The 26791-nt window shown below is 37.5% G+C and overlaps 3 protein-coding genes across 9 annotated transcripts; 1 reads left to right on the top strand and 2 right to left on the bottom strand.

The window, feature by feature from the left end:
• Positions 1–1695: 1695 nt before the first annotated feature.
• Positions 1696–5134, bottom strand: LOC106159045 (elongation factor 1-beta-like). The gene is made up of 6 exons (XM_013535215.2): positions 4947–5134; positions 4171–4293; positions 3654–3835; positions 3319–3444; positions 2937–3004; positions 1696–1974 (listed from the first exon to the last, which is right to left on the bottom strand). Exons 1-6 carry the CDS (start codon positions 5024–5026, stop codon positions 1888–1890), a joined length of 666 nt encoding a protein of 221 aa, XP_013390669.1. The 5' UTR covers positions 5027–5134; the 3' UTR covers positions 1696–1887.
• A 146-nt stretch (positions 5135–5280) lies between these two features.
• LOC106159047 (NADH-ubiquinone oxidoreductase 75 kDa subunit, mitochondrial-like) lies at positions 5281–15008 on the top strand. 4 transcript variants are annotated; one of them, XM_087012636.1, is made up of 18 exons: positions 5281–5319; positions 5766–5838; positions 6351–6439; positions 6981–7088; positions 8043–8266; positions 8527–8604; positions 9037–9222; positions 9564–9698; positions 10008–10122; positions 10488–10633; positions 11015–11143; positions 11910–11976; positions 12359–12421; positions 12616–12777; positions 13103–13256; positions 13412–13587; positions 13770–13904; positions 14186–15008. In XM_087012636.1, exons 2-18 carry the CDS (start codon positions 5775–5777, stop codon positions 14345–14347), a joined length of 2193 nt encoding a protein of 730 aa, XP_086868762.1. In that variant the 5' UTR covers positions 5281–5319; positions 5766–5774; the 3' UTR covers positions 14348–15008. The 4 variants fall into 4 exon arrangements, with proteins under 4 accessions (XP_086868762.1, XP_086868764.1, XP_086868763.1 ...); XM_087012638.1 differs by lacking the exons at positions 5281–5319; positions 5766–5838; positions 6351–6439; positions 6981–7088 and adding an exon at positions 7285–7337; XM_087012637.1 differs by lacking the exons at positions 5281–5319; positions 5766–5838; positions 6351–6439; positions 6981–7088 and adding an exon at positions 7423–7503.
• Positions 15009–17114: 2106 nt separating this feature from the next.
• Positions 17115–25157, bottom strand: LOC106159043 (multiple inositol polyphosphate phosphatase 1-like). 4 transcript variants are annotated; one of them, XM_087012642.1, is made up of 9 exons: positions 25059–25157; positions 22320–22478; positions 20822–20947; positions 20275–20391; positions 19892–20035; positions 19267–19379; positions 18753–18867; positions 18259–18496; positions 17115–17829 (listed from the first exon to the last, which is right to left on the bottom strand). In XM_087012642.1, the coding sequence occupies exons 1-9, from the start codon at positions 25078–25080 to the stop codon at positions 17379–17381; spliced, it is 1485 nt and encodes a 494-aa protein (XP_086868768.1). In that variant the 5' UTR covers positions 25081–25157; the 3' UTR covers positions 17115–17378. The 4 variants fall into 4 exon arrangements, with proteins under 4 accessions (XP_086868768.1, XP_086868769.1, XP_086868770.1 ...); XM_087012643.1 differs by lacking the exon at positions 25059–25157 and adding an exon at positions 24972–25050; XM_087012644.1 differs by lacking the exon at positions 25059–25157 and adding an exon at positions 24690–24817.
• Positions 25158–26791: the final 1634 nt, after the last annotated feature.

Genomic DNA, 26791 nt, shown 5'->3' with positions numbered 1-26791 from the left:
TGACAATACAGTGCTTAGTATCTCGTGAAGTTTGTGTACTCTCGCCTCTCCTGCTTCTGATGTCTAGCCTTCAGCTGATTCACTAATAAACATTTGTCACTTACGGTTATGACTTAAAATTTAAAACACCTCACTTACTTTAATATTTTATTTTCCCAAATTAAAACATTTTATTTATTCACACATAAAACTGATCAAGATTAACTTATTAAAACCTTTACATTAGCATCTTACATAACAAGACTTTTTTTGGAAATAATCAATTCACGTTCTTGGAAATTGATGAGTAATTACAGTATCGGCCTAGCTATCAGACTGAATCATCACTGGACTGTATTTTCGCAACAGCCTTTGTAGTTAACATTCATGGTGGCACATAGCTGTGAGAACCCTTATTTTGCTTTCACTTTCAAACAAAAGCTGCTTTTCACTCTGTAAAAGGTACAATTTATCCCTGTAAAAGTTGCCACCATTTTACTATTCTTGTATCAATGTTTGTCTAGCCTGGAATTATTGCAGAGATAAAGTTGACTTTTTTGTTTGTTTTATACTTGCATAGTAGGTAACATAATGAAAAAATTTACAACAGTGCTGCTTTTTTATTATTTTTTTAGATTATGAGTTTTACTTAGACTTATTGGAAAATGAGTCAAAATAAACTGCATGATCCATCTAAAGACAGCATGGTGTCATCGTTCACATAATCTAGTAGATACATAATCCATCTGTGACCAGCATAACTGAGGGGGGCACAATATTGTCCTTGTTAAAATTTTAAGTTATGAGATCAATAATATATCAGGTGATAAATACTTAAAATTATTCTGTAAGCTTTTATATTGGCACGTTCAATCGAAATTAAGTTTTGTGGTGACTTTGATCAGTTTCCACTATTCAAATAATTTAGTTTAGAAATTAAAACCTTTTTCATTATACTGTCAAGCTCTCTGACCAATTACAACACAGCAAATTTTCACAACAGTAATGGTCTTGGATGATTATTAAAATGTATGGTTCTGGATAACTGAGAAAGACCTCTATGTGGTTAAACATTTCATTTAGTTGGATGGTACACCTGTTCTTAGCACATATAAACCACGTTTACGGACACAAAAAATGTATCATTTCTTTTTGTAGAGCTTTGTTGAAATGATTCATTTCATACAGGGGTAGATCAAAGCAGTTTCAAGATCTGGTTTGAAATTTTTTATATTAATTAGTTTGTTCACTCCCCCTTAAAGCATAAAGGAACTGCTTGATGGCCTTCTCTATAATTTTTTAAAAACCGAAGATGCTAAATCATTAAAGTGCAAATGCAAACTCTATAACTGGGTTCCCAGCATTTCATGAGAACAAACTTCCCTGATTTTCACCTCAATTAATCTTAAAATTTCAGAATCATAATTCCAACCCATTTAAATGTAAAGAGCTAGCTACTGCAGGCTTTAAAATTGCCCCCCAAAAAATTGTCGTTCGGTATAGACACAAGCCAAAAAGTCTGAGCAAACAAAATTCCTTTATTTCAATGATTTGAGGACTTTAATGAAACATGACAGGGAAAAAAGGGGGGCCGGGGGAGGGGGGGGGTTGGGGATCTTCCAAGTTTTGCCATTTCTGATTGCGAGTGAGCTGGGAACCCTTTTTGAAATTAAAGTTTTGCTTTCTAGCACAAAACAACACAACCTGACAATCTCATAAGTCCTGTCAAATATTTATTGAGAGTTAAGTTGCATGAAATAGTGTCAAAAACAAGAATTCAAATTTGTCTAAGTCACTCAACAATGTATGAAAATCTTCTTCATTTAAAAATTGCTGAAGGTCTATATATAAATTTGTGGTCCACACAGTTCATTGGCAATATTGGTATGGTCAAAATAACAACCATGCTTAGATCTTATTGAAAGCTACAACGTCTACAGATTGGACGAAATCTTCAAATGCTGTAATACTTTCCTCCAGAAAATCTGTGCCAACCTAAAAACAACATAAATACTTGTTTACAGCAATAAAGATGCTATTCAAACAAATCTTGACGCAATTTAAAAAAAAAAATTAAATAATGCTACATAAAAGCTTGTTTATAAGTACAATCAGCCTTAAACACAAAAAATGGTAAAACTTCCATAAATTTCAATAGTTTATTTTTTCAACAATACCTGTTAAATCTTCCACAAACTTCTTTCTTTAACACATACTCAATTAGCATCCTATATACCTTAGACTGCATTCCCACATATTTAGATTGAACCATCTGGATCAACCTAACTCCCTGGGGGTTCATGCTAAATTGCTGTCAGCCGAGTGCGCACGGAAGTTATTTACCCCCTTTTAGTAGGTGGGATAGACATTTAAGCCTGCTAAGCTGACAGTAATCCAGTGAGACTCCTCACGGGGATAGATTGATCTAAAATCTGTGGGAATGCAGTCATAGAGCGCATTCTCAACGAATTAAGTCTCCGTTCGCCATGCGGAAGCTACCTGAGAAATATTAAGTGCGCATGCTCATCAGTTAAACTGGTGGTGAAGAAAGCATGGCGGCTGAAGGCGATCGAAGGAAAAAAGCTCTTCTGTTCTATTATATTTGAAAACAGAGACGAAAAAGGAATAATTTGGCCCGTAGAGCAGCAATGAATCGACTATCTACGGAGATAATATCACCAGAGATATTCACGGAAATATTAATGTTCGGAGCCGAGATTTAATTACTGTACCCCACAGGGACGACATGTGGGGAGGCGTGTGAGAGGCGGAGAGACTATTAAAAGATTAGGCGGTTTTTCTTTCATGTACGTCCGCCATTTTTAGGTCACCGGCTTTGTAAAGCCTGGCTTAATTCGTTGAGAATGCGCTCATAGACTTATAAGCTAGCTAACTGTAGGATTTAGGAGGATGAGGGGGCTACCCCCTCCCCACTTCCCACCCCTACTGTGGCTTACCTTGGCATCTTCTACAACACACATGATCTGCAGCTTTTTGATACCATAGCCCACTGGGACTTGTTTGGCTGGAAAATAATTTGGAATTCACCATTCAGTTATTTGTAGTGTATGATGAATTTTTATAGTTTTTTTTAAACTTGAAACCTTTGAAAATGATCCTTATTGCTGTTTGTTTTTTTATGATGGACAAACCCACTGGTAGTAATATATCCACTGCAAATAAATCAATTAATTTAAAAAATAACAGAAAACTCTTTCTGTATATTGGCAGCTCTGGTATAATGTGCTTTAACTTGACCGACCCAGACTTTTGTTAACCTAACAAGCAGACTCAGCACTATGTATTCAGGCAATAAGTAAAGACATGTCCTCTACTCACATGCTCCCCACACTAGACCGTCAGTCTCAATGCCACGGACTAGCTTCTCCATTTCACCAAGATCTGTTTCATCGTCCCAGGGTTTAATGTCCAAAACGATTGAACTCTTGGCAATCGGGCCTGGCTCTGAAAGATTGATAAATAAATAAATAAATAAATAAATAAATAAATATGAGATAAAGCTCAAATAAATCTGTGTGTGTGTGTGTGTGTGTGTGTATTAGCAGCACATATAATCTGCTGACATTCTTGATCATAACAAAACAATATTCCTGTCCGTGCTACTTAGGCAGGGCAAAATTAATTTCTTAGGCAGGGCATAATTGATTTCTTACTTGCAGCCTTCTTAGCAGCGTATTCAGCTAATCTTTTCTCTTTCAATTCAGCAGCAGCAGCGTCATCTTCCTCATCAGACCCAAACAGGTCAATATCATCGTCATCATCATCATCGTCATCAGCAGCTGAGGCACCGCCAGCTGGGCCATAGGCACTGACATCCTTCTTTTGTCCAGGAAAACTGAAATATATATTTGATAAATAAATTAGGCTTTTAAAGATCAAACTATGTTAACAGAAGTAAAACAGACTAAATACGACTTAATTCTAAAGTTGTCAGTTTGTAGGAACAGTCTGACAAATTTGTACAAGTATGTTGCCCTATCACACTGACATGGCTGCCTTCTTAGGCTACAGCTTGTGGCAGGTCAACAGATAACACTTTTGACATCTTTCAAAACAGAACACAAGCATCTCTTTAGTTGAGAATTCACATTTTATTATCATAAAAATTTCTTCTGTAAGTGAATACTGGTATGTGAGAGAGTGAGATTATTCAGTCCATGTTAACTGTACCTGGCTGTGGCCTTGCCAAATGACTTGATGTGGTTGTACCAGCGCAGGGCGTGGCACAGGTCAGCTGACGGTGGTCCAGACAGGGCGGAGAACACGGCTACATCAGCCTGGGAGGGGGTGAACCTAAAAACACAATTGACAATGATAATATTTATAATAATAATTAAAACTATTATGTTTACTAGTGCAAGTATATTTGTAATGAACTTATGCTCTTACCCAAAATGGTAAAGCTAAACGTATTACAATGCATAGTGACCACTAATTATTCAAGTTATGATTTGTGATGCAACTTCCTGTAACTAATTGCAAAGTATACTGTGCGGACATCTTTGTTTGGTAAAAGAAATGAAAACTATTCTAAAACTACTGTACTCATGGTGTCAATTTTCACAAGCATTTCTCTATTATGAAATATTACTTACAATAAACTTGTTAACGTTAAAACAAAAAATTCAATATTGACATGGTGCTAACAACACACAGAACAAACTTGTCACAACTTACACATGGGCAATCGTAAAATCGAGCCTGCATAATAAAATATCAAAACGCAGAGAATTTTCAGCGGAATTTTTGCTCGAATATCAGATACGTAGTAGTATTCAATTGAGCTATATATTTGTATTGCGCTCTTCACTGTCTACAAGGGCAGTTTGCAAACGCAGTTTACAGTGTACTACGTCTACACTACACCACAACGTACAATGATAACACGTTCATTATGGCACTGGTATAAATCGACAGAAACTCATTGATAAGCCGTTGACACTTACCCTTGTATGTAACTTCTGTCGGCCAGGAACTCATTAAGGACCTTGAGGCCAGCAGCACTCTTCAGATCACCGAAACCCATCTTAAACGGTGGATAAAAATGTTGGGGAGACGTGCACACGTGTTACACTGTCGATCACCGGTCGGCGAAAAGGCGGAAGTTTAATGTGCGCATGCCGACATCTAGGTTTAGTTAGTAACATTGTGTGTCTCTATAAATATTTCATGTACATATCATAAAAAATAAATGAAAAACTGAATTATCTCAACTGAATGCTATATGAGTATTCTAATCATTATTTAAAAAATATTTGATTTTTATTTACCCATCATGCACTGCGTGAAACTTGCATCCATATTGTTTCCGTTTTAGAGGTAGGCTGTGTGTTTTGGTTATTTTTTTGTCGATTATCGTGTCAAATAAATGTTAACAGGCTACCCAGTTGCTATATATTTTATATTTGTATATTTGATAGCATAACAGTCTCTTGCAAATTGGTTTTGCGCTTTTCAAAGTCGTTGAATTATCGCGTTAAATTTTAGCCGACGTTACAAAACCAGACAAGGTTATTTCGGCAATTCCTGAGAATAATTTTGACTGGGAGTGTGACATTGAACATTATGTGGCAGATAAAAAACTGCTGCAGTTAAGCTGGAATAGTGCGTGACATTGTACACCCAAGAGTACCAAGAGAATTTCTTCATTGTTATAAGCCGATTGTATTCTGTAATTTCTCATTTCATTTTCAACGATTTGCCCATTTTATTTGCATCGAATTACTTATCATAAAGCTACATGTGCACTGTATTTATTCTTTCAGGCTGCCACCATGCTGAGGTTGTGGCCCTTGAGTAGAAGGGTGTTGAACACACCAAGCTGGACAGCTGTTGCAAGTATGTAGGAGTTGTAAAACTGATATAATAATCACATGGTGACATAGGTCGTATAGTCACTTAATGTTATCTTAATAACAATTATAAAAAATTACTCCTTTTATATTAGCTCAAAATTCCATGTCATAGCACTCAAATTTGCAATCTTTGAAGTATAGTTATTTGTTCTAAAACATGGAAAAAAGCAAGAGAAAATGCCCTGTACCATGTATGAATTGTTAGCACCAGTTTCTTGCACAATACAAATAAAACCCACATGCAAAAAATAGTCTTGTACAGCAGAGGGACTTTAAAATTTTGACTTTTTTTCTTCTAGTCTATAGAGCAGAGAAAGTAGACAAAAATATCTGTGTAAATATTATTTTTCATGAATTAATCTAAATTAGCTCTAGTGTATTTCTTTGCATATTTAAAACTATATGGTGGCATTTGGTTGGGTCTACTGGCTATAATTGGACATAAGTTCTTGCTAAAGATGCATCTTAGAGTTCTCTTACATATTTCATCTCCAGCGCGGGGTCAGTCTACTGCCAGTGACAAAGTGGAAGTTTTTATCAATGACACCAGGGTAGAAGTTGACCCAGGAACAACAGTGCTGCAAGTAAGTTAAGTGGTATAAGGAATAGAAACTAAATTGTGGTTCACAGGAATTTTGATTTCAATGGTGCTATGCATTGTGATATATAGTCCTATAGTTTGAAAGAAGTTGTAACATGAATCTAGTAGTGTTCAGCATGTTTGAATTTTAGATATCATAGGTGGAAGTAAGATTAACAATAATTAGAAATTTCAGCATTTGACAATTTCAAAATTTATAGTATATGGAATTAAACTACTATAAATTGAACATAATTCGCTGTTAAGAATTTTCTGATTTAGATTTGGTTACTTATCATCAAATCATCATTTTTGAAAATAGGTTGACGATTTCACTCATTTTAAATGAGAAATTGGTGTACTTCAATTAAGGTTCATTGTTTTCTTATCATCCTGTTCTAATATTTTATATCATACTGTGTATCTAAATTTTGTTTATAGTCTGGATGTATGTGGTTTGCAAATAAATATTTGTAAGTTTTTTGTTATTCAGTCCCATAGTATTGGTATGTGAAATAAAGCTAATGGAATTGGAATTATTACAGGCATGTGCTGTAGCTGGAGTAGAAATTCCTCGCTTCTGCTATCATGACAGACTGTCCATAGCTGGCAACTGCAGGATGTGTCTGGTCGAGGTGGAGAGATCTCCCAAGGTAAGTTATAGATCTGTAAACTCTGTATGTCCATAGCTGGCAACTGCAGGATGTGTTTGGTAGAGGTGGAGAGATCCCCCAAGGTAAGTTATAGATCTCTTAACTCTGTATGTCCATAGCTGGCAACTGCAGGATGTGTCTGGTAGAGGTTGAGAGATCTCCCAAGGTAAGTTAGAGATCTTTTAACTCTGTATGTCCATAGCTGGCAACTGCAGGATGTGTTTGGTAGAGGTGGAGAGATCCCCCAAGGTAAGTTATAGATCTCTTAACTCTGTATGTCCATAGCTGGCAACTGCAGGATGTGTCTGGTAGAGGTTGAGAGATCTCCCAAGGTAAGTTAGAGATCTCTTAACTCTGTATGTCCATAGCTGGCAACTGCAGGATGTGTCTGGTAGAGGTTGAGAGATCTCCCAAGGTAAGTTAGAGATCTCTTAACTCTGTATGTCCATAGCTGGCAACTGCAGGATGTGTTTGGTAGAGGTTGAGAGATCTCCCAAGGTAAGTTAGAGATCTCTTAACTCTGTATGTCCATTGCTGGCAACTGCAGGATGTGTGTGGTGGAGGTGGAGAGATCACCTGTAATAATAATATGTAAACCCAGCATTTACGCTGTGTCTTTTGTTTGAATTACTAGTATCAGTAACTGCTTGAGGAACAGACTCAGACTTTTTTGAAAACAAAGGAGAAAATGAAGATAAAGACAAAACTTGGCTGATGATGTTTGGTCTAAAAAAATTCTGTTAAGGGATAGAAAGAAACACAAATTGTCAAGACTAATATAAGTTAATGGAAGTTTAATGAAGTAAACTTTTCCTCTCTGGTAATTATTTATATTAAGAAAATCATCAGTGGTAGATATGTAAATATAAGAAAAGCATCAGTAGTAGATATGTAAATAAATGATAACAGATTTTAATTATAATTTTGATTAACAAGTTATCTTATATGTTGCAGCCTATTGCCTCCTGTGCTATGCCAGTAATGAAAGGCATGAAGGTCAAGACAGACTCCGAGGTCTCTCGTCGAGCACGTGAGGGTGTGATGGAGTTTTTATTAATGAACCACCCCCTTGACTGCCCTATATGTGACCAGGGAGGGGAGTGTGATCTCCAAGATCAGAGCGTCGCCTTTGGAAGTGATCGCAGCAGATTTACTGACATAAAATTTACTGGGAAAAGGTATAGAGATAGCTGATTTGTGATTTTGTATGTGTTTGCATGCATTCTGTCCCTTTTTGGCTTCAGCTGGCATTTTCTAAGAGGGCATCTTCATTTTTTACACTGCAAAAAAAAAAAAAAAAAAAAAAAATTACACACATCTTTAACTGAGAAATTAAACATAATACTGTGTTCAGTTTTATGGGTTAATTTTACCTACTGCTTATGGAGTGGTTTTGGAAATACAAGATTCAAGAAAAAGCTTAATTTTTCATTTCCAGAGCTGTGGAAGACAAAAATATAGGCCCTCTTATAAAGACAATTATGACTAGATGTATACATTGCACAAGATGTATAAGGTAAGTGAAATCATATTGTGGTACTGTTTTGATATTGATGTATTTGAAAATAATAAACAAATTTTACTGTGACTGTATGTGAAAAGTTGTTTCTCAGCCATATAATAATTCTGACTTAAACAATTAATTCCAAAGATGCTGGAGAAGAATTTAATACTGTAATGGCAAAGTAAAAAAGCTGTATACTGTACAATCAAGGCCGGCTTATATATTGGGATTGAAATTAATTTGTCTTTTTTACAGAGTCACAGATATTTATAGATATTAATACTTTGTTTCAGATTTTCCAGATTTATAAATATTGATATATTGTTTCCAATTTGCCAGTATTCATCAATACTGATATGTTATTTCAGATTTGCAAGTGTTTATAGATATTGGTACATTGTTTAAAATTTTCCAGTATTTATAAATATTGATACATTGTTTCAGATTTGCCAGTGAGGTGGCAGGAGTGGATGATCTGGGGACAACAGGCAGAGGAGGTGGTCTCCAGGTCGGGACATATGTAGAGAAACTGTTCCGCTCTGAGCTTTCTGGGAATGTGATAGACCTGTGTCCTGTAGGAGCACTCACCTCAAAGCCATATGCTTTCACAGCTCGACCATGGGAAACAAGGTATTCCTTCCAGATTGGAGTAGTTAAAGAATTGCAATGGTTGTAACTTGTACGTGTAGATTGTAATTCTAATCATGCCAACAGGATATTAATAAATGGCAAATATTTATGTTCATTTCAACATGTAGGTACAGTATAAACTTGTCATCTAATAAATTGTAATATGTGTTATTTTGATTATATCTTGTTGAACAATTTCTTTCTTTTGTATTACCTGAATCTCATGCACCTTACTAAATTAAATCTTAAATCAATAGTGAACAGTTATTCTAGTCCTGAAGTATTTAAGTAAAGCACAGTCTACAATGTATATTAATCTGAGTGTTGTGTCTGTACTCCAGGAAAGTAGATAGTATAGATGTCCATGACGCAGTGGGCAGTAACATCGTGGTCAGTACTCGGACAGGTGAGGTGATGAGGATCCTGCCCAGGGTCAACGAGGACATTAACGAGGAGTGGATCTCGGACAAAAGCAGGTCTGTGTTAGGTGGTTTATTCCTCAGTAGCGATTTCCTTAATTACTGTTGAAAACCTTCAAAAAATAGGAAAAAAAGGGAAAAAAAAGCAGGAACATGTGGCCATTGTTTCTGTAGATTGGTTTAACCTGATAATGAACTGTTACATGAGAATTTTTGTAATAAAAATAAAATGAAAAATATTACCAGATTGTTTGCACTTAAATATAATAGAAAATATCGCCAGATCATTTACACTTGAGCATAATAGTATTGACCAAATCAAATAGTAAAATAGATAAATCACAGCATATCATGTCTCATCTGTAGGTTTGCCTATGATGGCCTAAAGAGGCAGCGTCTGGTTACCCCTATGATGCAGAATGATGATGGAGTTCTAGAGGAATGTGACTGGGAGGATGCACTGATCACCTGCTCCAATGTGGTGAGTAACGGACAGCAGAGACTCCTCTCCATGTTATTCTGAAAATAGAGACCTCTCTCTGGGTTGCTAAACACAGCCATGAAAACATATCCCATATGACTTTTGCATATGGGTGGGTGGGTGGGGGTCATGGCTGTGATTTCATGTATATTTGTGTATAACAGTAGAGGAAAAATGGTTCATACAATCAAGCTTAAATGGCATTCGAGATCTTAGACTAGTTGTTCATACTTTGTTTCACCTCCACACACCTACTCATAATTGATTTCTGTGGACTATAGGTTGCTGATACGCAGTGCATGAACAGACATCTCTTCTTTTTAAGTGCTTTGATACAGGGTTCAGTATCCTTATATATATTTCAGCTGGACAATTTCAAGGGCAGTGAGATAGCTGCTGTAGTTGGGGGACTGTGTGATGCTGAGGCTCTGGTGGCACTGAAAGATTTCCTGAACAGTTTGGGTTGTGAGACCCTGTGTACAGAGGAGAGCTTCCCCATGGACGGGGCTGGGTAAGGACTTAGAAAAGGAAGTCATAATATTATTGAAAATAATTAAACTCTAGTGTGTGTGTGTGTGTGTGTGTGTGTGTGTGTGTGTGTGTCGGAGAGAGAGAGAGAGAGGTATTTATTGTCACATGTAAAAAAAACATCAGGGTTACATTATATATTCAGATACACAAATCACAGATATTGAGCATGCAGATCATTTGTTGCTGATTATAAAAGTGATGTATTGATGGGACTGATCTTTGCTTGAATTTCCTTCTGACAAAAAAATTCTAAGTAATCCAGGGTGAAAGACATTTATAATTTGTTGTGAAAAATAAATATGATTAGATTAAAAAATTGCTATTTTTTATTATTATTTAATCAATTAATTAATATTTTCAGGACGGACCTTCGCTCTAACTACCTGTTGAACACCAGAATCACAGGTGTGGAGGAAGCTGACATGGTGCTGTTAATAGGAACAAACCCACGCTATGAGGCCCCTCTGTTTAATGCCAGGATAAGAAAGAGGTGAGAACATGCCTTGGATGTATACTGCTTCATACCTATAGTGGTATTAACTATCTGTGTCGTAGACCAAGGGGGGTAAACTTTCAAATTATTTTTTGTTTAAATGCTCCCTAAGGGCGTATTCCCAGAGCTATTAGATCGATCTATCCCTGCAGGGAGTCTCACTAGATTACTGTCAGATAATCTGGCTTAAATGTCCGTCCCGCCTACTACAAGCTGTAAGGGGGTAATTAACTTTCGTGCCCGCTCGGCTGACAGCTATTTAGCGTGAACCCCCAGGGAGTTAGGTTGATCTAAAGTAGATCGATCTAATCTCTGGGAATGGGGTCTTAAATTAGGGCATTCAGTAGCTCTGCACTTGGGCCATGTTTTATGGACACATTTGAGATTAAGCAATCCAAGATATGCAGTTACTATGTGTACAAATTATTTGATTGTACTGTGTGTAAAAAGAAAAAAAAAAAAAAAAAAATGTCAGGACTCTCCCACCTACTCGTGTTCCAAACTGTATCAAGATGAAAGACAAAATGGGGGTGGCCAGGAGGTGATAAATTAGAATTTACTTGTAAAAAAAATTACAAAGTATTACTTGTCCTCATATAAGTTTAACACTAAATGTGTTTGAAATCTTTCACTGAGCGCCTTTTAAATTCAGAAAATCTGATCTAACACAATGTCTTGTTAGCAAAGCTAACTCACATTTTATAATCTATGATTAAAATCATCTATAATAACAATCTTAAGATGTTCTATATTTTCTGTTCAGCTGGGTCCACAATGAGTTAGATATTGCCTACGTGGGACCTAAAGTGGATCTATCATATGACTATGAGGTAACACACTGGAATATTGAACAAGATCAGAGAAATTCAAGGAAAATTATCTTTTTCTGATTTATGTAGAATAAAAGATTAATCCTTTGTTATGACTGGTAGTAGCATATAAGGGAACTACATTTTTAATGAATGCTTACATATGTTAACTAAACCAATTTTTTCCCTCTCAGTCTGTAACTTGATATAAGAATATGATAAAATATTACTGCTAGTGTGATGTTCTGTAAAATGATTAATTCAGAAAAGATCACACTTTTGCAAATAATGGAGATAAGAGATAAAATTATTATTTTTATTTATTTTTTTGTTTATTTTTATTTATAAAGTTCTGGTAAAATTGTACTTACTTGTGTTATGTAATTTCATTCCTCTCCTCCAGCACCTTGGAGACAGCACTAAGGTTCTTATGGAGCTGGCCTCAGGGAAACACCCATTTAGCAAGGTAAATAATAATAACAGTGATGATGTTGATGGACCCCCTGTTGTCTGGATATAAACGAACATTTCATATCACACATCACACACTCTGGAAGACTTTAGTCACAAGTCTAATTGGTTTTATGCTTTACTTAAGTGTAATGATATATGGAAATGGAAATGTCATTATTTATTTATTTATTTATTTATTTTTCACAGAAGCTAGCTTCGGCCAAGAAACCTATGGTGGTAGTTGGCAGCACAGCTCTGCAGGGAAAGGACAGTCTGCTTATCCACGCTTTGGTGGCTCAGATAGCTGAGAAGGCAAGAAAGGGCAGCACAGTGGAACCTGATTGGAAAGTTCTCAATGTTCTACACAGAGTGAGTAATCATTCTTGTCATCATGTATTAAAGGCCATCTGTCATATTTGTTGTGAACTAGCTTGTGTTAAAAAATTTTGGTAACTTACATTTACGAGACAGGTTGTCCTAACCAAATTGCACAAGTAGAAGTCATTCTGGAAGAGAGGTCTCCAAAATTATTTTGTTTAGACCAGATAGTTAAGGTGGAACCATATGACAAAATTACTGAAAGCAAATTGATTAAAATACTTTTCATTTTTTCAACCTGATGCATTGTATTTTAGACATTAAAAAAACCTTGAGTGTGTTTTTTCCAATGCTAACTTTCCATTGGTGTTTTCAGCATGCTGGCCAGGTGGCAGCACTAGACCTAGGCTACAAAGCTGGAGTAGAGGATATCAAGAAGAGCCCACCCAAGGTGCTCATTATGATGGGAGCTGATGATGGTGCAGTCTCCAGGTCTGATCTACCTGAGGACTGTGTAGTTATTTATATAGGTGCGCTTTTTTCATTCTCTTATTTTCTTTCTCTTTTGGGTAAGTGTCAGTAGTTTTTAAAGAAAGATAATGGATTATGCAGCATTGATTTTGAACTGAATATTATGTGCCTGGAAGGAGATTTAAATATTCTTGGTTTTAAAAACTGTTTGCAGGTCACCATGGCGACCACGGCGCTACCATGGCAGATGTGGTTCTACCCGGCGCTGCGTACACTGAGAAGGAAGCCACTTATGTTAACACAGAGGGAAGAGCACAGCGCACCCTGAATGCTGTCTCCCTACCAGGGCTGGCAAGAACAGATTGGAAGATCCTCAGGGCTTTGTCCCAGGTAGGTTTTATATTTAACATTTCCTCGGGGCTGTGTTGCAGGTAGGGTTTATATTTAACATATCCCCATGGGTTTGTCCCATAATATTGATGTGGCTTGGACATGTTTATAGTGTCGGATAATACAGCTAGAATGGTGTTGAAACTGTAACATCTTAATTAAAAGGAAATACAATGTTTCAGGTATGTGATAAAACTCTTCCATACGAGACCCTGGAGGGTGTAAGAAGTCGCCTGGAGCAGGTGTCCCCAACCTTTGGTATGTACGGCCAAGTGGAGGACGCCAACTACTTCACACAGGCACTGCAGTTAACTCAGGTAGGTAGTCCAAACAACTGAGGAATAGTTCTACATGTGAGTAAAAAAAAAATTGAAAGTGTTCTTTCAATGACTAGGCTGATTGCCGGGTGGAATTCTTATCACCCATGTGATTGACTCTATCTAAGTTTGGTCTGATTTGATTTTTTCAAGAAGATGAGAGGAAAGATTACTAGGTTAAATAGGTACATAAAAAAACACACACACTTTCTCTTTATGTAGTTCCCATGTACACATTATATAAATGATTTATTTTATGAGCTTAATTGCTAACTTTCCAGAGCATCAAGGGTTCAGAAGCAGGCAGTGTAATAGACGTTCCCCAGAAAGCACTGAAAGACTTTTTTATGACAGACTCGATAAGCCGAGCCTCACGCACCATGGCCAAGTGTGTCAAGGCTGCTACGGATGACGAATCCAGCAAATATGGCGGGAAATATTAGACTGTCGTAAAACAGGAAGGATATACAAAAAATATGTTGTGCTAGAATTTAGGTTGTTTAGAGAAAAGATGGAAAGACAAAAGGAGTAATGCTCTTGTTTTCAAGAAATTTGTCGCAGAGATTTTGGTTAAAAGTATTGGTATTATTGACTTAAAACTGAAAGAAAGAGGAAAGATTTGAAAATGTTGTTCTAAAAGTTTGAGTTATAGTAGGAAACGAATCACGAAAGTAAAGAAAGATATCTTAACAAATGCGTCTTCGTCGAAATTTGGACAAGAAGCATACTAATGAATCTTTTTCAAAATTTGGACAAGAAGCTTTGTGAAGGATTAAAACACACAGAGCTGGATGTAAAAAAGCTCATCTCTTACAGCAAATGATAGACACCCAAAACAACAGTTTTGATGCATTTGTACAGGCAGTGATGACTCAGATTTTGTTATACGTGGTTTGCTGTCCATTTCAAATTTCTCTATGGCGTTATAGTGAGATATAACAAGGCAATATTATATTACTTTCACCAGATTCCTTTGCGATTTTGCATGCTTCTGAGACACCTTTGCATTTTGTTGTACAGATATTGAAAAAGTAAAAATGTAGAAAAAAAGTGTCGTCTTTGTTTGCATACTGGTACTTATTAAATAATAAAATGTAAAAAAAGGTTTTGAAATACTTTCCTGGAGCTTCAGATTGTTGTGTGTATAATTATGTTTGCATAAAATCATCAGCAATAGATTTAATCGTTAAAAGTAGAGCCATGCTGCTGTATAGACATCAACATAGAATAATTTTAATTTTGATACGTCAATGGTTTAGAAATGAGTTAACCAAAGACGTACTACAGTAAGAAGAAATACGATGTAAGAACTGCAGCAGAATTAAATAGAATTATCACCGAGGCGTAACGGTCACCCAGGGCGTTGAATTCTAATTTTTTTATCCGACCTTTCCTATTCTCCTTAATTTCCCATACCGTATCCCCATCCGGTAATATTATATCATTAATTTCTTACAAATTCCCAGCTTTCAGCTTATCAATCCCTACGCGCTAGGTGAGTAAGAAAACTCACTATTGTTTGTTTGTTTGTTTGTTTGTTTTTACTTTAAATTCCGCGATCTGTCAAGTCGGAGACCTAGTCTTCATGTAAAATTACAATGCTATCATAGAACTGGGAAAAGCACCAAATGCATTGACGGTAAAGCGAAAGGCGTTAGATCCCACCCACCTACAATTTCAATCTTATTTTTCGACTATCTCTTGTAGTGCCTTGTATTGACACATATCTGTGGGAATGGACCATTCCCACAGATATTTGGATCGATCTATCTCCCTTGGGAGTCTCACTAAATTGCTATCAACTTAACCGGCTTAAATGATCTGGCGGATTTAGAGGGTTCTGAATAAAAGTTAAGATCACACTAATTTTCTTCCATTGAAATTAGAATTTTAATTAGCTGATAATGATTCATAGTTCTATAAAATAAAAAAATAGTCATACTAGAAAAAAGTAATCTATCTAAAAACGGTCCGTGTCGATTTCTCAAATAAGTCCTCGTGTACTTGATGAACTTAAACAACGTTGATGATAATACCGTGTTCGCCGACTGGCGAAATATAGATGTACGGTTCACGGGCTATTGATTGTTATGGCAGATATTTAAATACATATACAGCCAAACTGGCCCTCTCTGTACGTGGGAAAGTAGAAAATTTCCATTTGATCATTCCCAGCCAACGAAGCTTCTGTGGCTCCGTGGTAACTCCGCCGTCTCTGACACAGCTAGACTCTTGTACGAGGGTTCGAATTCGAAGAATTTCAATGCAACCTTTCTTTTGCTCGAAATAATTGCGAAAAATTGTGTTTTATTTCTATAAGAGGAAACTCGTATCCTAGGACGGTTGGCGGGTTAGTCACGGCGCAGTCGGTAGCGTGCTTGGTTGCAAAAACCACCAAGCCATCAGAAAAACATGGTAACGGCAAGTCACGAGTTCAAAGCCTAGATGACGCATGTCAGTTCAACACAACGAGCTGGCCCCGCAACCGAAAAAGAGTCTGTCTCTCGTGTGTCCGGGCAAATTACCTTTTGCATAAAAACTCGGTATAGTTTAGAATTAGTGATCGGTCTGACAACTTATTGATCTTCATTATTATAACGTCTACGTCGTCAATTCTCTTTGCTTTAAAGTCTTCAAAATGATACTTAGGTGGGGATGGTTATTGATCTCTATCCTTTACCAACTACGCAACAGATCAAAATTGAATGGAGTCAGTACCTTACCCGGCATGGGGTCATGCATGTCATGCAGCACTTTCATAAAAAAAAACTATCTGCTCGTTGGGATTATCAGCAAGAAAAGTTTTTTCAAAAGTCATATTGCCGCTATACAATTGCTTAATTACCTAATCATACATTTTGTTTTCTATGCCCCCCTCCCCCCCCCCCCCCAATCTGGCCTTGTTTCATACCCTGAACAAATTTTGAGTGTTGATGCAATGCTTTTCAACCCCGCTGAGAATCGTCACTATCACATGGCGTACTAGGCAAGAGCGGTGTCGTGTCTGATACTGTGTAATGCGATCTGACACACACCTTGAAAACAGGTAGTGTGGTCTGATCTACCGGTGAATTCAGGATCATTCGGTGCCGAGTCTGGTAATTGGGTAGGCCTGGAGCTGGTTATGTCAAACGGGACTGACAACCAATGCAATTTTGAGGTTCGCGTCCACGGCGAACCATGTATGAGGTTAAAAGAAAAATGAATCAATTTGATTTGTTCATGTGCAAGATTATTATGTTTATACATGCAATAAACGCTTAAAATGATAATACGAAATTATGCAATATGAAATTATGTGTGCAACCTGAATTGCGGTTCCAAATGGGTTCCAAAGGCGCGATAGTAGCCTACGTTAGGCATCTTGTGACTGAATAATTAAAACATTCACTGAATAATTTACACATTATGCGCAAGAGAAGGTGACCGTACGTATTACAACAGGTCAAAGAAAAAACATAACAAAATGTCTAATTATACGACAGGCATAAGAAACTTGGAAAAAATCATCAGCCAGAACGTCATGGCACCATCAGCTCTTGTGGCTCCTCCTGTTGATGGGTGAATAGGCCATTTACACATCTGATCGAAATCGCACGTGTCTGCGGCTTTCCCTACAGAGCCCATCAGTGTTTCGATGTCACATAACACGCCATTGCATCCGGGGAACGTGGTCTCGCGTTCGTTCACATGCATTTTAAATTTGTGGGCGTTTCCACATTTGTAGATGACAAAGTTTATGTTGGATGCCATGGGGTCTATGTAACTTGTTCTGAGTTTTCTGTTCCCTTGGGAGAGGAAGTTGTCAGCTGTCAATGGTCTTGAATCCTTGAAGAGCCCTAGATTTGCGTAGAATGGCACAATTGTCGGCGAATGCCCAACTCGAATAACAACTTTGGTAAAATTGTCTTTCGTTGTCGCATTCCTGCAATAAATAAATAAATGAAATGAAATAAACGGGTTAAACATGTGTTTTAGAAAATTATATGGCGGTGGATATACTGCACAAGTAGAATTGAAAGCTTTGTACACTCAAAGTCACATGATAGCTAGGTCTTTTTACCTCAGCATTAGCTAGTGAAAACGCGTCAATGTATAGGAAACTAGGCCTACTGGTGACATGGATTAAACTTGATTTAAAAACAAAAATGATCACCGAGAATTACAAAGACTTTTATTTAAATAGCGTTGACATAGATGAACAAAAACTGTAAAAACTGCTTTGAAAAAATTGAAAAATGTGAAAGTTGGGGGATACTGCAAAAGTAGGCTTATCAATAACTTTAATTTCAGTGTAGGCTAATGGGTTTCTCTGTAATGTTTATATTGTGAAGTTAAGATATGCTTATTTAACCTAATTGATCCGATGAAATCTTTCAAAAGAGGGCAGGCCTGTTCATAGCTGAGCTTATGTCCGTAAGAGTTTTTATAATAATAAGCTAGGTCGGTTCTGTATTCAAATGCCTTCAGGTCGTCTTGACTAAAAACCGAACACCAGGGAGCAGCACTGGAATTTTTGACGGTACTGTCTTGAGTCAAGCCATATATGGCATATTCACTGGCGCAAGCGAGCCACAAGGACTGCGACACGGCTGAAATTGGAATCCTACATATCATTTTGCAGTTTTGACTGAAAACGGGAATTTTAATTACTGGTATTATCGCTGTCTTTTGTACTTATAATCATGACAAAATAATTTTGAGAAACACATGTAGGCCCTACTGTGCATGATAATAAAGAATTATTTTTATATTACCGCTGACGAGAAGTTCTATTTTTAATTAGCTCCAATAGTCATAAGCTACGTCCTCTAAATCTACACCAAAAAGACGACAAATTTTACTTACAAATGTTCGTGTTTTGTCTCAGTCCAATCCTCCTTGATATGTTAGCAATAACTTCCGACATTATTGAGCCGTTGTCAAATTTGTCTAGTTCCGCAACAGGCTTGCTCCTTATGGTCTGCAACACAGAAAATACAGTGACAAAAATTATCACAAAAATAAACAAATGAACAAAATATCCTCATTGAAGTCTTATATCGAAGAGCGTTTTGTTTCACTACTAATAGGCCCGAATTTGTAACTCAGCAGCTCATTCGGACTTTAGGGGTTTGCAAATTCATTTTTTTTTTTTTTTGACATAACATCACCATAGACTGAGCAAAAGTGTACATTAGCTTGGTAGCTGGATCATAAGTGAAAATTATCAAACACAAACAGAAATATTTTCATACCGTTAGCTTACAGCCAACCTGGGCGAAGGCCTTCATCAGAATGATGTGAGTAGATGTTGACATCTGTATTCGGCTTGTGTTTGATTATTTTCATTCATGATCACCATTGACTATTGGGAATGTACCTTTTTGTATCTCTCGCAGGCATCAAAGAATCGAAGCAGACGGTCATTTGTCGTTGGATACACGGTCATCGGTATTCTGTTGACCAGCGCCTCCAGTTCTTGGTCGGTCATACCTGGTGGACAAAAACGTGAAATATATGTGTTGTACTGAAGACACAAACGCGTTACTTCATGTATAGTTACTGTAGAATCTAGGAATCATATTGTTTTCCATGAATACATCACTTAGAGTTTTCTGCCCTGAATTTAGTTTTAAACTTCCGTTCTAAGAAAGATTGTAGTTTTGGCTTGTTGCTAGATGATACGCTCTTAGTTAATTCGTTTGGCTTTCTAATGCCACATGTGGTCAAACAGAGGCAAGACTGTTGTTTGATTGAAAGGCACATTATATCGTATTAGTCAAACAAAGGCTCCAGGTTTATGGACTGCAATTTCAAAGAGGGCTTCTTTTTCAGAGCGAATGGACCTTGTTAACCCATTCGTTGACCCAACTTGAGAATTGCATAAACTTGGGTCAAATATTGCTTCAGATCCCTATTCCACCCAAATGATCGGTTCTTTCTAACTCCCCCGACCTCCCCTTCGAGCTCCCCCTCACCTACGGGCCTTTAGTCTACTATCTTACCTGGTTGCTTTAACAATCCCTTTGCAAACGACTTGGCACTCTCTCGGGTCCGCTCAGTGTCTGTATGTCGGAAGTGGAAGGATGCAAGCATGTCGTCGATTGAAACGTTCAGCAAAGTTGGGTACTTAATCCGGAAGTTTTTAGCTGAAAATATTGTGACAAAGTCAAAGATGGAATATTTATCATGATATCAATCTGATTTTGTTATACGAGGGACAAGGAATCTTAAGTAAAAAGAAATAAATAATTTGGTCTTATCGAAGGTTAGGCCAACTATACGTGTGTAATTTAAACAGAGTTGCACTTAAGTATGATTAATACTCCTAACTAGAAACAAAAAATTTACGTTTGGCATGCGTTTTTCTTGTGTTTATAATGATTACCAATACGCATCATTTCTTCATAGCCGGTCATGACCAATTTAGAACCATCGCTTGGATCCATTCTCGGTTTCCAGTCTCGCAGCGCCGCGAGATCTCCGGCACAGAACTGGTTAGATACTGGAAAGCAAAAACGCCTGGATTGCTTATTGTAATATTTGTTAAAGAAACAAAGAAAATTATTTAGCTAAAAATAAAAGTCATGTAGATTGGTTTTTCATGACGCACTCCCCAAGTTCAACTTTCAGAAAATCGCGTCAGATGTTTTGGCTTTACTTTGTAATACTTTTTTTGTTCTAGAAAAACGAGGTTTATATATGAACGAAAATTTTTAAAAGAAAGTCAATAATTTAACTTGTTCATGAAATGTGAAATTTCGACTGTTTAAGTTGAAGCGAAAGAGATCTGTCGGGTTTAGCATGAAATAAAAAGAACGCACCTATTAAATTTCTCTTAATGAAACAGGTGCCACATCCACCCTCCAGTTACGTCATTTTAAGTGTTTGGTAAGTTTTAATTGGTAATGATTTCCTCTAAAATAGACATTTACCTGTAGTATTGGCAACAATGTTGTCCCGAAATACCGGCAGTAAGGCATTAAAGAGTTCTATATCGCTGTCTGCAGGGTAACGGTATCCATGGCGAAGCAGATGCCAGATCATTACAGGGTAGCAGTCTGAAAGGGATTCATTTCAGTTTTTATGACATCGAAAAAAATACTACTTGGATTAAATGAACCTAATTAACTTTAAACTGAGGATTTTATCGAAATATCTGGGAAATTTACCCTAGGTTCTAGAATCCGGTATTGCCAGCTCGATCTTGATATCATATATAACCCATAGTAGCAATACCAGTAAAAGCGACTCCACCAAAAGGTATATTTAGCAAGCTAGCTTTTACGTTGCTCTGACACTCAGGGTAGGGAAATTAAGAAACCAACAAAATATTGCATGTTCATGCCCTCGTACCTGTCTGTATTCGCTACATGGTAAGCACCTACTTGAAAAACAACCAATATACAATCTGGATTAACATGACCAGAATCTTATACATCCTTATAATTACTAGAGCATAATATTATTGTGTCCCAGACTCTATTTGCCTTGAACCCAGAGTGTAAGGGCTCATTCCCCTCGAAACTATCGTCCTAGGTAGATCAATTCAATTAACTCTGCATGGACTTTCGCTGAATGTAATCAAATTAATAGATAAACACGCCTCCTCCTGGGGTTTAGTAAACACAGAAAATAAACTGCTGGTGATTATACGAGTACAATGGAAACAAGAGGAGTTGTACGTGTTAATATGTTAATCTGATTGCATTCAGCGAATATCTCCTCGTAGTTGGATCAATCTACGTAGAACGACAATTTCATTATGAATGAACCCCAACTTGCAACTCATTGCGAGGATCAAGGCCATTTCCTTGATGAAAAACGCTTTCTATAGATTTGTAAAAATAGCATAATGTAGTTAATGGCACTTGACTGGTAAGGTAACTCCTTTGTTACATGAAAAACATATACCCTGATGTCTGCTTCCGTGTAATTTTTATATTCTGTATGCGGATACATACACGTGTGCAAAATACATATACCAGTACTATAACTTGGTCTGTCGCGCCTACTCTCGATGCGAACGCCGGCCCAGCCCTTAAACTACGTGCCAACTTCTGGATTTGTCATTGTACAGAGGGTGGGAGGGGTACAATATCAACCCCCAGTTTCTGAATTCTAGACAACATACTTATCAGACTAATACTCTTTTATGTGCTTGTAGCATATCCCTGAATAAACTACTTCCAAGTGCACCTGAAGCCAATGTCTCTTTGCAAGAATGTACTGTTTTGGTATTGGAAATAAATGAATTCGTGTTTTTTGACTACCCTCTACCAGGGCGACAGATTGATTTTTCACAGATATTCAAATATATGTCTGTAGATAAATAGACAGTCATTTGGCTCTCTGGCTTTTTTTCCCCATTTTTCCCTATATAATCTGCCACCCTGCTAGAGGGAAGTCTTTGACCTGGTTAATTGACATTACCTGCGTCCACGGTGTCACTTCTCCCCGTGTCCGTTCCCCCTGTCACCGCTGGTATCTCGGCGTATGCTGATTTGGTGCTGTACCGTCGATAGGGATTGGGGTCCGACGTGTAGCACGGTATCTGACCGGCGCCCACACAATGACAAAAGCATACCAGGCCTAAAACAAGCACGAGCAAACAGGTTGTAAGTCTCCTGTGTCCGGACATCGTCACGTCATGCAGGACCACCGTCACCGGCAGAGTCAATTGCTTGTATGGTAACAAGAAGTCTTAGAGAGAGACAGCAAGTACTTGTGTTGTTCCCTGCGTGGTTGACACAACTTCTAGTTCTAGTTTTCTATTTCGGTGTTTTTAACGCGGAGTAAATAAACTTGACCTACATCCCACACGATGTATCTGCATAGTGCACGGTGGCCTTTTTTAAGATGACTTTGCAGCAAGTTTCTCGATACTCACGGAGAATATATAAGTTTAGGTGGTGTTAATAAAAAACGTGAAACTGTACCCGAGTCAAACCGTGTAGTAGTTAGAACAACACCGTAAGGTGCACTAGGGATTGGTTGTAATATCGTACGATGTAGGGTTATGTTTTCGTTACTTCAGCTGAGCATGACTCATAGCATTATCATGTGCAGATCACGACAAAACGAAATTTGTTTTTTATTTGTTCATTATATTTGGCTCCACGAGCAGTCAAGCAGTAAATAAACCTTGGCACTATAGAACTGAGAATGCATATGAAATGACAGGCGGCCCTTTTTAATTGAGGGGTAGTGAACTACACGTGATGCAGGTCGTGTCGCGTAACTTTTAGAGAATGGCAACTTCTTGAATTTTACGTAATTTAATCACGTAAAAGGTCGCCTAAACGGAGCAACATATCGCTCGACCGGCCATTTAATCAACTTCCACTCAACAGTAAGAGGCAACCTTGTGAAAGCGAGCAAATACATTAAGGCATTACTATTACACGTACAGTAGCCCTACCTCTCAAAGTTAGGATAACCAAGAAAAAATGCACATGGCAATTGTCGCAGTTATAGTGATGCGTAGCATAAGCTTTTCTTTAGAAAAAATCACTATTTACTTATTTTAAGTTTCATTTGCGACTAATTAGCCTTTAATCCTCCTTTTTCTGAAACCCGATGTAGCTCTGTTTCAAACTAGGAAAATAAAACAGTCCTAAACCCATGCCCAAGCGATGGTTATTTCATCGCTATGGCCCTGTAACAGAAAATAGGATACTTCCTCCGCTTACCAACATAAATCTCCAAAACAGTGTTGGAATCCTTACTTATTTCAACCAAGACTGCTACAGCCTGCTGTACATCAAACTTTTGTGATAAACTTTTGGAAGTTTTAGAAGAAAACTCACTAAACATGGCACTGTCCAGACCAAAAAGGTCTGTAAAAACTGTGAAGAATCCCGACTTTCTATATGACTCTGAGCTATCACCACTAAAATCTCCCTCACAAAATAGTCAAGACACAGCAAAGGAAATGTTTCTAAACCCTGAGAAGCTGTACTTTGATCATCAAACAAGGTTACAAGCAGGGATAGAAGAAAAGGTCATTTGCAATGCTAAATTTCACTCAACAGACTGAATGACTGGAAAACGACATCAAAAGAGTACTGTCAAAGGAAATATGAAAACATGGAACTCTCATCTCCACCAATTCATCAGGAAACAGATTTTCAGGTTTTCACCTGAAAATGATCACGAGAGATGATGATGGAGTTGACAGTACATATGCTGTCATGAGTTTCTACGTCAGCAGGGGCATAATTGTTATCAATGGAGCTCAATGTATGAACTGGGTCTCAAATGATTTTCCACGACTGAGACTACTTATGGAAGAAGAGGCTAAATATACCAGAAAAAAGAGCATGATAGCAGATGCAGATAACCCCTGTATTCCTACCTGTAGTATTCCCATTGAAACACCGGTGAGAAGCGATGAAACTACTACCTCAGAGACTGAGCTTTCATTTCATACCAAATCCAAGACCTGGATGACTTTGACGACATTGAGTACAATGAAATAGAACATGTCACCCTGGTTACAAACAGTCCCCATTTGGCAGTAAGGAAATAAATGAAAATAGCCAGCAAAGGGAAGAAATACGGCTGAATTTACTGCTTGCAAAACAACAAGAAGAAAGGGAGGCTGAAACATTAAAATTGAAAAAGGAAAATGAGAAACTCCACAAACAAATCCATGAAATGCAGAGCAAACTGGATACGATAACATCTTCCGCGCTAGAATTGAAAGCATCGAAACTGAAATTGAAAATGAAACACGGAAAAAAGTGAGATAGAAAACCTACACACTGCTATAGACAACAGGGGAACGGTTCCCATACAGACCTCCAACAGATTTGCCCCCCTCCAGCACCAACAAATGACTTGGAGCTCAATTGCACGTGGAAACCGTCAGCAGCCACAGCAGCCACAAACCCCTACCAATCCCACCACAAGGAGCACCCAGCAATGTAAGCACACACTTAAAAATGTTAATTATAGGAGACTAAATGATGCGCAATGTAAGCAACAAAATTCAGGCAGAAAATACTCAGATCCACTCCACAACATATCTCCACTCAGATGCTACCTTAGAAAAAATTACAAACAAAGTATCTAAATACTTACTAAAGGAAAGCATCAATTCAAATGAGTTTAAATCACTTTTAAGGCTTTGGGAAGGACCCAAATGCAGATGTAGCCTGTGTAACCTACCGGTAGGTAAAAGTTGTAGCATCGTGTATATAGCAGGGCATTGTCAATCACTAGTATAGCGTAAAATAACCTGCGGCACTTGTGTGACAAACTGGTTCTTGACAATCACATATTAGACACTGATTACGTTATAGCACTGATAGTGGGCTCTTACAGTCAGTGCCCAGGTGAATGAAAAATAAAGGGACTCCGCACAACGGGGATGATCACATCTCTATTCTATACTAGATGCAAATGGTGAAGAAAAACAGCAACTGTTCACCTTATCTCAACAAAAGCATTCATTGTGCCCTTTAATGATAGATTATGCTATATTTCTAGATGTGAATGAGTGTATGTGTGAGAGTATGTATGTGCATGAAAGCGCAAAAAAAGATACGTATGTAATTATTAGTAGAAAACAAGAAACACACAAATATTATGGATATATATACAGTAGTATATAGACAGACGACGTACATTTCTATTTAAGCTGTCGTTATCTCCTTCATGCAGGTTGACAGCACCTCTTCTCCTTTAGAGTAGTTTTTGATATTTGTCTTTAAAAGTAACTGTGAGTTATATAAAGATCGGTATTTTAAATTGCAGGGGTTTATCATCAGACCCGATAAAGAGAAAAGACATAAGTAGTATAGTATCAGGCTGACAGTTCTTAAAAAGGATTCGCCCTGAATGGCCCTCTAAATATATGTTTTTTTCTTCCAAAAATAAAGATAATTAAGTTTTTTTGTGTTTTAAAGGGAGATGTTTATATTGGTAAAAACAGGTGTATACACAAGTTGTTGAAAGATAGGTTTTTTTTTAGTTTTGAATTGGAACAAAAGCCGTGCATTTTTTTATTGACTTAAAAAAGAGATGGCATGCGACTTACATGTAGTTGAACGCGTTACACAAAGGTAAACAAACAAGGGTCCGCTGAGTATTGTAATTCATTAAGAGAGAGGTATATGCATTGCATTCATGATTTCATGCTTAAGTTCGTGGATCCGTCCGATTTCCAATATTGTGAAATGGACACAGATCCCGCCTAAATTGCCTTTTTTGGCAGATAGATTGGAAGCCGTAATAAAACCTGATATGCGTGAACAGTACGAAGAAGAAAAACATCTTTGGTTTCCTCGCACTTATACGCCAGAAAACGAGGCATACGACAAACGAAAGCCCGGGTTATTTAAAGCCGAGTGGACTGGCGACGGTACATGTAGGGTAGTGGTACAGGCAGTGCTGCATAACTTTTAGAGAAAGGCATCTTCATACATTGTACGTAATTTAATTAATGGTCTCTTGCTCAAAATTTGTCACTCAATAAGGGGTACCGGAGGAGACGAGAATTTATCAGAATTGTGCCGGAAGTGACGTGTAGTGGTGTAAGACGTGAAGCTGAGTGGTCATTTTTAGCTGGAGGTGAACGGGAGTAAAGTCGTGGACTCGGAGAAAAAAGCAGTTTTTCTAACAACACGGTAAGATAACAATTTATCTTTATGCATTTGGGGGAGAGTACACTTGTAGAAATAATAGGAGCATGGTATTGTTGCGTTTCTTTATTTCACTGTTCGAAACACAATCGGTATGTAAAGTAAAAACAAATGCTGCCACCATCTATCAGTTGTAAGTCTTCTTTATTTCTCCTGACAACTGAAAGTTTTCTTGTACAAACTTCAGGCTAAACTAAGGCTGTAAATCTCTAACTGCATAACTCTAAAACTAACTGTAAAACAACCTTCTTCTATCCC

Source organism: Lingula anatina, chromosome 5, assembly GCF_051362555.1.
Source record: "Lingula anatina isolate TDL-2025a chromosome 5, LinAna3.0, whole genome shotgun sequence".
In the NCBI taxonomy this organism is placed as follows: Eukaryota; Metazoa; Brachiopoda; class Lingulata; order Lingulida; family Lingulidae; genus Lingula; species Lingula anatina.
This window is presented reverse-complemented; position numbering and strand designations above follow the sequence as displayed.